At 45.2% G+C, this 10,454-nt stretch overlaps 1 protein-coding gene across 1 annotated transcript in view; it reads left to right on the forward strand.

Moving 5' to 3' along the window:
• Positions 1–9,539, forward strand: part of TMBIM6 (transmembrane BAX inhibitor motif containing 6) — a 29,879-nt gene extending 20,340 nt beyond the window's left edge. Inside the window, exons 2-10 of the mRNA XM_056851583.1 lie at positions 1,928–2,025; positions 2,988–3,096; positions 5,054–5,174; positions 6,065–6,113; positions 6,612–6,709; positions 6,805–6,884; positions 7,563–7,663; positions 8,099–8,171; positions 9,166–9,539. Of these exons, the coding sequence (XP_056707561.1) occupies positions 1,970–2,025; positions 2,988–3,096; positions 5,054–5,174; positions 6,065–6,113; positions 6,612–6,709; positions 6,805–6,884; positions 7,563–7,663; positions 8,099–8,171; positions 9,166–9,192 (714 nt within the window). The 5' untranslated portion in view covers positions 1,928–1,969 and the 3' untranslated portion in view covers positions 9,193–9,539. The remainder of the gene's footprint in view (positions 1–1,927; positions 2,026–2,987; positions 3,097–5,053; positions 5,175–6,064; positions 6,114–6,611; positions 6,710–6,804; positions 6,885–7,562; positions 7,664–8,098; positions 8,172–9,165) is intronic.
• Positions 9,540–10,454: the final 915 nt, after the last annotated feature.

Raw genomic sequence — 10,454 nt, forward strand, 5'->3', positions numbered from 1 at the left:
TATCTTTCCAGCTGCTGGCATTGCCACCCTTACCAAGCCTGGTCTTCAAACCCACAGTTAGGGCCCAAAAGTTATATTTGCATTCACTGGCTTGGCTCTTTTTTGTGCTGGGTGTAATTTAGAACATACTTGTGTGTTGCAGTGTAGTTCACTTCGCTTGGGAGGGATGGGCTATGGAAAGCAGATGTAGGAATGTGATACAAACAATAGATCCCTTTGGCTTCTCTGTTGTTGGGGGCTTGGTGAGTTGGTAATCCTACATAGCCATGAAAAGAGCTAGTGTGACACAGGAGTGGTTTGTCTTGGCCTCTTGAATTCATATCCATGCTGAGCCTTGAAGCAAATTGAGGGACCTTGAACTAGAAGTCAGCTTTTTCTCCTTAGTTACTGCTTCTTACTACTTCCCCAGTCTGCCGCCCTGAGCTCCTTGGGAGGAGGAATGAGCTGGCAATGTTAGTGATTAGTCAGTGTTCTGTTGGGATTGTGAGTTTGTATGTGTGGGTGTATGTGTGGCATGTCTTTGTTCAGTACTCTCCGTCCTAGCCAGAAGAGGAGGTGCTGCCTTGTCACCCTATCCAGAAGCTGGACTAATATGTCTGTGATATTTACATGATCTTATTACATTATGACACTGACTTTCCCAGCCAGCCAATCCGGGCTTGGCTTGCATGCTTGGCCCCCATTCCTCCCCTGCCTGATGAGATGATAAGGTGCTAGTTGCAGAACTGGTTGCCACTCAGGGTTTTAGAGCAAGCGTTTTAGCAGGTGTGACGAGAAGTTCTAATGGAGGGTGTGTGGGTATTGTATCATATTTGCAGTGTTCTCCTGGGTGGGCATGTTGATAGCACATAATAGGAGGGCTCCTACCCTGAGCATTTGGGAGCAACATATTTACCTGCAGCAACACACTGGGGGCTACCTGGCTCCGGCTCCGCTCTAGCCTGGAGAGGTCATATGGGGCAGTAATGCAAGGGCTTTACAGCTGCTGTGTTGCGAAGCAAAGCTCCCCTGTGAGTCCAGTGTCTCCCCAGGAGCCTGGGGTTTGCCTTGCAACAGCCTGCAATAATTGCACCATGGATACCAAGAGGGCTGGGGCGCCTGCAGAGCAGTTGCAGCCTCTAGATCTTCCATACCAGGAGAAAGAGGGGATCTTTTTGCAGGTAGTGTCTGGGGGCTTGAGTTGGTAAGTTTAGAGTGGAGGGCAATAGTCTCCTTCATCCTCAGCAGTGGGTGGGCCAGCCTTTACTGAGCTTCCCATTTCTTGATTAGGCCTGATACTTAGGCAGAGAGATTTCTTCCAACAATGGAAGTTGGATTCATTGGACACTTAGGTAATATCTGTCCTGAAGAGTAGTATGGGCGGAGGGAGGGGCACTGTAATTAGTCTGGGTGATGGGTGGCACTACCATTGGGTGTAGGTAGATGTGTAGTTTTGAACAGGGATTGCTCATTGAAAGCCTTTGTTCTAGGACTTATTCTTTGCTGGTGTTACTGGATCTTTTGTCATAGGTTGAATCTGTTGGCTTTCCCTTTTATGTCTGACAAAGTGGGCTTTTGCCTTTAAAATCTGCTGATGTCAAAGGAAAATACCACACTTATTTGAAGAGTAGTTATCCTGACTCCTAGCTTAACTTGTGGTGGGAGCAGGATTGCTAACATGGCTCAGCTCCACCAAGAGAGAGGAGGCTAGAGGCTATGAAACCACAGGCATTCCTGGATTGCTCTCAGTGTTGGGGCTAGAACATAGGCAAAGGTCCTTTTCAGGTGGCCAAAGCATGTTGCTTAATGTCATTTTGACAACCAGGAAGGAGGAGTTTGGCGCAGCCTCTAAGGGTGGATATCAGCAGGTATCATGGTGCCCTAGATGGTGCTGGGAAATGTGCACTGTTTTCCCATCTGATGTGTCCTTTGCTCCCTTTTTGTGCAGCTTATTTTGACAAGAGGTTTCAACCATCTTCCAGCTAGCGCAATGGATATCTTCAACAGGAATATTAATGTTGATGCCATCTTCAAATTCTCCCACATGTGAGTGTACATTTGGCTTGCCTCCCACTTTGGGTGTGGTTTTTTCGTGGGTGGGAGGAGGTGGTCAGCAGATCCCTTGGACTGAGATGGTTGGAAGCCAGGTGGGATCTGTCACTTAAAACAGATCATGGATAGAGCTGAAGGATGTGGAGTTTTGCACTCCAGGCTTTCCTGCTTTTGAGAGCACATATGGCTTGATAAGCAGGCAAAAAACATCAAAATCTTACCCCAGGTAACAAATGTCCCACCTCCTCTCCCCCCCAGCTGTATTCTGCAGTCGGGATTAAGCAGCTTAATGGGTATTGATGAACACCCATTATTTGTATGGTTTATTCTTCTGGGAAGTTAGGGAAAGGGTAAAGAACTGCATGCTGTACAAGTTCTGTGCACATTTTGAAATCTTCAGGTGCGTGCACATGCAACCTTTTCCAGGTAGTAACCCTTACTTTCAAGTTTGTCTTTAGCCTAGAGGATTAGAAATTTGCTTTCACTGAGAATAAATAGAAACTGAGGCTCTTAAAACACTGTTTACTGCCCATTACGCAATTCTTCACTCCGTGCAGTATGATCATGAAACAAAGCAATTTAGGAGAGACCATATGGAAGCCAAAGTCCAGGGTTGGAAAGATGTTTAAAGTTAAGTGCCAGTATGCTGTACAGTGTATGACAAAAGAAACACAGCAGACCACTGAGCATCTACATCAAACTTGTGAGAATCTGTGTGACCAGATACCCGAGATTTCTCTGGCTCTCCACTTCTCCTCTGTGAGGGACATGACATCCCAGTCCTAGAGGCTCTGGAGCGCAAGACTCTTGGCTGAGGCGCTTGAAAAGGTGGTCCGGGACAGATCAAGTATGGTTTCCTTTGTATAGCCCACTGGGTGTCTGAGAGCTGGCAAGTGGCTGTTTCTCAGGTGCGTGAGACACAATGGCACTGACATTCTCTTCCTTCACCCCTGCAGCTCCACATCAACCCAGCAGCACCTGAAGAAGGTCTATGCTAGCTTTGCACTATGCATGTTTGTAGCAGCAGCTGGTGCCTACGTCAACCTGGTAACTCAGCTGGTGCAGGTAAGAGCTCTCTGTGCAGATGTGTTGGCTTAAGGCCACTTTAGCCCTTGGTGCATTTGTGAGTTTTGTTGTCTGCAGAGCTACAGCCTCAGACTGGGAAGTGAGCTGTGTTGTGGATAGTCTCTTAGAGTTTCCTCAGAGATTCTTCTCATTGGGTATAGTAAGTGAAGCCAAAGTCCAGGGTTGGAAAGATGTTTAAAGTGAAGTGCCAGTACTTGCCCTTGTACAAATCTATGGTGAGACCACACTTGGAATACTGTGTACAGTTCTGGTCACTACACCTAAAAAAAGGATATTACAGAGCTTGAGAAGGTGCAGAAAAGAGCAACCCAAATGATTAGGGGACTAGAGCAACTGTCCTATGGGGAGCGGTTAAGACGCTTAGGGCTGTTTAGCTTGGAAAGAAGGCGGCTAAGGGGAGACATGATAGAGGTCTATAAAATTATGCATGGTTTGGAGAGAGTGGACAGGGAGAAGTTTTTCTCCCTCTCCCATAATACTAGAACACGGGGTCATCTGCTGAAGCTGGAAGGTGAGAGATTCAAAACAGATAAAAGGAAGTATTTTTTCACACAATGCATAGTTAAATTGTGGAACTCCCTGCCCCAGGATGTGGTGATGGCTGCCAGCTTGGAGGGCTTAAAGAGGGGAGTGGGCATATTCATGGAGGAAAGGGGTATTCATGGCTATTAGTTAAAATGGATACTAGTCATGCTGCATACCTATTCTCTCTAGTATCAGAGGAGCATGCCAATTATATTTAGGGTGCTGTGGAACACAGGCAGGATGGTGCTGCTGCAGTTGCCTTGTTTGTGGCTTCCTAGAGGTACCTGGTTGGCCACTGTGTGAACAGACTGCTGGACTTGATGGGCCTTGATCTGATCCAGCAGGGCCTTTCTTATGTTCTTACGTACTTTCAAAACAAATTGGAGGGAGACCATAATGCTTGACATAGGGAGTCATCATATCTCAATGAAAAAATGCCAAAAGCTTTTAATTAGAAACATTTATTCTTACAATAAAAGAAAAAGGGAAAAAAACAACCTAGATATATCATTACTTTGAAAAAAATCAAATACTGGTGATAAAAATTATTTAAAAAAACAAAACTAAAACAGTGCTAATATAACTAAAATCTGCATTATTGTTATATCCCTCTCTACAATTTACACATTAGAATTCTTTCTCCATCCTTAAAATTGTTGAATTCCAGCAAGCGTCAAGTTCTTTGGTATTTTTATCGTTATTATAGTACATCAGCTTAATTGAAGCATAGGTTTCTTTAACCTTGTTGAGCCAGTTATTTAAGTTAGGGAATTTATTGCTTTTCCAGTTTCTCGCAAAATTTGTTCTAACAACTGTTAACATATGGAGAAACATAACTCGAATATTCTTTGGTTTGTCTAGAAAATAATTTAATAAAATTGTTTCTGGTCTTATTGGAATAACAATTTCAAGACCATTGGATATGATTTCAATCACTTTCCTCCAATATGTTTGGGCTCTAAAAAAAAGGCCAAAAGCTACGCACAGGTAGCCTAATACATTGAAAGGCATTTCTAATACTGCATTTCAAGAGTATAAAAACAGATTCTCATCAGTCGCTCCAGTGCTTTGCACTAATTGACTAGAATGCTGGAAGGTGGTTCACTTCTAGCAGAGCAGTTGGCTCAAATACTGCCTCCATGTTTTTCCTTAGATGTCTGCAAGAGGAAAGCTTTTATTCTTTATTTTTGTCTTGGCTGAAACCTGAAAATTCAGCAAAAGGGCCTGGAGCAGCCCTGAAGGAGCCGGGCATGGACTCCTTCTGTGGTTAGGACCCTGTCTGGGGATTGTGACTAAAAGGACCTGCAATAATTAAATCCCATGGGTTACATTCAGCTACTTCCCTGTCTGCAACACCTAGATCATGCACAGGACACAGCCTGTGTTAATCCCCCTCTGTTCTCCCTTGCAGTTTGGACTGCTGACTAGTCTGGGATCTCTTGGCCTTATGATCTGGCTGATGGCTACCCCCCACAGCCGGAAAACGGAAGAGAAACGATTGGGCATGCTGGCTGGCTTTGCCTTCCTCTCTGGTATGTGCTGATGATCCCCTTGCCATAGGAAAGAGGGTGCATTTTTATACCAAAGCAAAAAGTTTTGTCAAGCACTAGTGACCTAATGGAAATATTTCATGAGTAGGGCAGAAGCTTGAGTTCCACAGATGTGGTAGACAACTTGTATCTCGGCACTTGAAAATACCCACATAAAAGCTAATTTCTGATATTTCCCCATGCAGCTGGGTGGTGGTGGTGATGTGTGTTGAGAATAACCCAACTGTATGGGCAGGTTGATTTTGATTCCCTGTTACCTGATTCCCAAATGGTCATTGCCAGTATTCTTAACGAGGCAAAAGGACCTACTCAGCTAGCACTGGCCCTGCATGGTTTCGTCCACCAGTACCTCAGCTGCCTGGAATCTAGTATACTTTTATCCCCAGAGGCTTAGGTAGGTACAAGGTTCCCCATCGTTCATTTTGTCCTCAACAATCCTGTGACATAGGTTGACCCATGTGACTGGCCCCAGATCCCCCAGCAAGCTTCCATGGCAGAATGGGGATTTGCACCTGGGTCTCCCAGTTCCTCTGAGGGGAGGATGAGGAGCTCACACATGGCACTGTGTGCTGTGTTGTGGAAGGGGCCAACTAGGATAGCACAATCCCTTAGTATTACTAGACAGTATCTATGGATCTTTAGCCCCTTAAGGCTGTGTGGTGACCCTTATCCCTGATTATCCAGACTCTCAGAGCTGACACTTATGTGATGTTTTGTATTTAAGTTTCAGTTAGGCATACAAAGTGCACTGTCTTTGTGCTATGAAGGGCACACATGTATAAGCCATAGATGCTTTCTTCCAAATACACGCAAGTATTGTGCATTCGTTGAAGTGACTCGCCAATGCCTTTGTATCCCTTTGTCTTTTACAGGAGTTAACCTAGGGCCTCTGCTGAAGATGGTCATTGCCATCAACCCCAGGTAAGAGGTACTAATGTCTCAGTTGCCCAGCAGCTTCCACACTTCAGTGCTATGTCAAACTTGCAGGGGGTTGTGGGCCACACCTACAGGTCTTCAACAGTAATGTAATATATACCTGAATTTGAAATCAAGCTACCTTAATTGCATATTCCTTTATCAAAATTTTAGTAATCTCCTGTATAACTCTAGCAAGTTATTCCTGATATCCTTATTTCATTGTGGAGTCTGGAATAAGATTCCAGCCATTGACCTTTGCCAACATAAGCCACCACAACCCCAAAATGCCACTGTTTGCGTGCCAAGTTCTCAAAGCCACCAGAACACCTCTTCTTTCCGCAGCAAAATGGCTCATTTGCTCTAGCAAAGATTTCAGCTTCCGGTATATGGTTCAGTTATTTGCTTGGGGTCTAGTGGAAGTTCTGTGAGCCACATTGGGGACCTAGAATGCCTTCTGTGATGACTAGCTCTCATCTTGTCCTTTCTCTCCCCCCCACTCAGCATCATCCCAACTGCTTTCCTGGGCACTGCTGTGATCTTCAGTTGCTTCTCCTTGAGTGCCCTATATGCTAAGCGCCGTGCCTACCTGTACCTGGGAGGTAAGTATTCCAAAGGAGCTGCCAGGTCCCTCCTGGATTGAGGCCTTTGCAGCATCTTGTTCCTTGCTTATCATGCTTCTGTTTCCTTTTGTTAGGTTTCCTGTTCTCTGGTCTCTTCCTGATGCTCTTTTTCTCCCTGATCAATATGTTTCTGGGCTCTACCTGGCTCTTCACAGTAAGTAACGGTGCCTTAACTGGAGCCTACATGCTCAGACTCTGAGCTCACAGGAAGACTTTGACACTTCTGGATTTCACTGTGTTGATCTGAGGGTGGGTGATAGAAGCTCAATACAATGCCATCTTTCAGCATGGAGCTTGCAGACCTGCACCATGTTAGCATCCAGTGTAATGAATGTTGGGATGAGTTTGACTTCCCCTCAGCTTTCCTTGTTAGAGCAAGAAAGGGAAGACTGCAGAAACTTTGCATCAGAAAATATCAAAGTTCTGCACCAGAGAAACCCAACTCATGCTGCAAAAGCAGAATACTTTTCCTGTGTAGATTGCACAGCTTTGTAAGACTGTTATGCATAATTCTGCTAGCCATGAGAGACAGTACTGAAGCTTCATCCTCTGATTGTTAAAAATGTTGTTTTGAAATTGCTGCACACTTTCAGACATATATTTGCAGCCATGCAGGGTAGAAATTTGCCTCCTTTGAAATGAATGCTCAGATTACTGGGCACAGATTTCAGCAAATATCCTGCAGTTTTTCTGCATTCCTGCAGATCTGTGGCCCAAACTCTGACCTGGAGACTAGAACAAAGCAGAAAGACTTCCAGGGGACAGGAATGGCTGGTGATTGCAGTTAAATATGACTACTGTTGGCTAATGCCCCCTTATCACCTTGCTCCAGGCTAACCTCTACATTGGACTCATGGTCATGTGCGGCTTTGTGCTGTTTGACACTCAGCTCATCATTGAGAAGGCCGAGAGAGGTGATGGGGACTACATTTGGTGAGTACAGGGCCTACGGAATAGTGACAGAGTATCTAGTCCAAGGCTTTGTGCAGGGAGCAGTAAGGTGGGTAGAGAAGAGCTCTGGACTGTGAGATAAGACAGAAGTTAAAGGGAGTGGAGAGATGCATAGGTAGCCTTTTTTTATACAGAGTTCAGTCAAAAGCGGGCAAAGAGCTGTTACTGTCAATGGGATGGCTTGAATTGCTAGAAACAAGATACAAAATGTTTCTCAGCTAAGTGAGTTAATCAGTGAAGCAAGATCTCAGTTGTAGAAGTGTGGTAGAGGTATGGTGTGTCCAGCACCTGAAACACACTATTTCAGTGCAAGAGTATGGAGGCCCTAATTTGACAAGATTCCCTTTGCCTTTTCTGTGATCTTTGGGGCTGCAGTGTACTATTTGATGGCCATCCTGACCCCCTCTCTCCTACCAGGCACTGTGTGGACCTCTTCCTGGATTTCATCAGCATCTTCCGAGAGCTCATGACCATCTTGGGCATGAATGAGGTGAGTCTGCCATCCTGTTGGTCCACCTACCAGCTGTGGCAATGTGAAGTGAATTTTCCAAGGTTGGCTGTGGAACAAGCAAGGGGTTATCATGAAGCACTGGACCAATTAGCAGATATTCCCACTGTGTGGTGTCCTGCTCTGTGAGCCAAGTTGCTGAAGATCAAGTAGCTTTGCCTACATTGGCAGGCCACATCTTACAACAGATTCTCGAGTGGGATGCATAAGCACCCATTAGTGAATGCAAGTGTCCTAGAGAAGCTACTCTTCTGAAAAGTGATGAATATAGACAAATAATAGGCAGCTTCAGGCAAGCAAATAATGGAAGGTACATTGAAGGGTTTTTTCCCCCTGTTGAGGTTGTATTTTAGAACCAGTGTAGCATGATTGTTACAATATCAGGCTAGGACCAAGGGGACCCAGGTTCAAATCCCCAGGAAACAAACTGAGGGGGTGATTTTGGGCCCCTTGCTCTTTCTCAGTCTGCTACACCCAACAAACTTGTCAAGAGGATAAACCGGAGCAGAGGGCTATGCACACAGCTCTAAGCTCCTCCAGGAAGGGCGGGATAAAAATGATGGTTAGATAATGAGGAATGTGGGTGTGGGGTGAGTTAGGCTGTTAAGGACCTAGTGGCTGTTTTCTTTTGTCAACCCAAGCCCAAGTAAGCCCAAAGTCTTTGCCCCCTGAAATAAACTAGACTTATGGGTTGTGGTTTAACTATTTCTTGAACTTCGAAAGATTGTGCCAAGGCAGAGGTAGGTGGTGGGAACTCCCAGGCCAAGACTGACTAGCACCAATCCATCTAGAAATGCTGTTTGTGGGTCCCCTTCCTGAAAGGCTTGTCTCCTTCAGATGAAGTAGGTAGGCAAAGAGCCCCTCCCGGTAGGGGCCAGGTGTCAACAGAGGCCTTTTCTCACTAGGGAGGGTTTCTGCTCTTCAGACAATTCCCGTGTACTGAAGTGCTGAAATGTTGTGTTTCTTCCCTTTTCAGAGCAACAAGAAGAAGAAAGAAAAGTGAAGGAGCAGTGGATGCCCATACGGAGTCTCCTTTTCTTCCCCCACCCCTTGCCTCTTTCTTGCTTCCATTCAACCTGACCTGTATTAAAGGTGCCCTCATTGTTTGGTGTGAATGAGATCTATGACACTTTCATACTTTGTAGAAACTGGATTTTTTCCTTGCTTTTTGAGCTTTTTTTTAAAAAAAGAAAAAACTTAACTGGCTGACCCTGGTGCTGGAGTCTGGCTTTGCCTCTCTGCTGTACCAACATGCAGACACTTCAGGGACTGTCATTCATGCCCCTGCTGCTTTAGGTGGCATTGGATAGTTTCAGCCCCCCTTTCTTCTTCTCTCCACCTAGTTGCAATGGGAGTGGGATGGGGGGAAGGCAAGAGCAGACCTTGCTGTAGCAGGAGAGTTTCTTCTAACACTAAAAATTAACTGCTTGCCTGAAAACAAACTGGTTTGCATGGCTGTTCAAGAAGACTGGCATTGCTTGAGCAGCTTCTCTGCAAAGCTGTGCAGATTGAGGAGGCAAAGCCCTAGCAGCTGATCAGAAATAACTTCCTTGGCAGTCCATCAGAGCTGGGAGGTAGTGCTTGCTCACTCTACCTGTTTTTGCATAGTTCTGCTGCTGGGTAGCAAAAACACACTCACCCCTCTGTTGTGCAATTGAGACTGGGCAGTCACATTCATTCTGACTAAATTGTATCCTGAATGTTTCTTTGATTTGCTCTGCAGTTGGAATCAAGCCAGGCAGAGGTCAGGGGACAGTAGTGAAGCTTGATGAAAATGTAAGATCTGGCTATTGTATTAGTGTCAGTCTGACTGCTTTTTGGGGGAGTGGCATTTGGGAGCACAGCTCTGGGAATGAACCCATATGGGTAGGAGGCAGCTGACCACTGTATAGTGTATTCTGCATACTAAGGTGAGATCTGCACCCTCAGCATTAGTACAGCTCTGTACACAAGCCCATTAAGCAGCCTTCAAAAGGTTTTCTCGGCAGAGAGGCAGATACTGTTTCTTTTTGCCCCATGGCCCCTGAAGCCAGACTCCAACTCTGCTTGCTTGAGATAATGGAGTTTTTCTTTCTCTTCTCCCTCCCTCTCTTCCCCCTGGACCAGTGCCAATAATTAAATTCTTCAAGAAATCTACTTTATAGAGACCTTGTCTAACAGGTTTTAATATTGTAATGAGTAAACTCTGTCGCAATTGGATTTCCAGTTCTGGCTGTATTCTTTACTCATACTGTGAAGAGACAGGGTTTTAAACAAAAAGGTGTT

Source organism: Euleptes europaea, chromosome 1, assembly GCF_029931775.1.
Source record: "Euleptes europaea isolate rEulEur1 chromosome 1, rEulEur1.hap1, whole genome shotgun sequence".
In the NCBI taxonomy this organism is placed as follows: Eukaryota; Metazoa; Chordata; class Lepidosauria; order Squamata; family Sphaerodactylidae; genus Euleptes; species Euleptes europaea.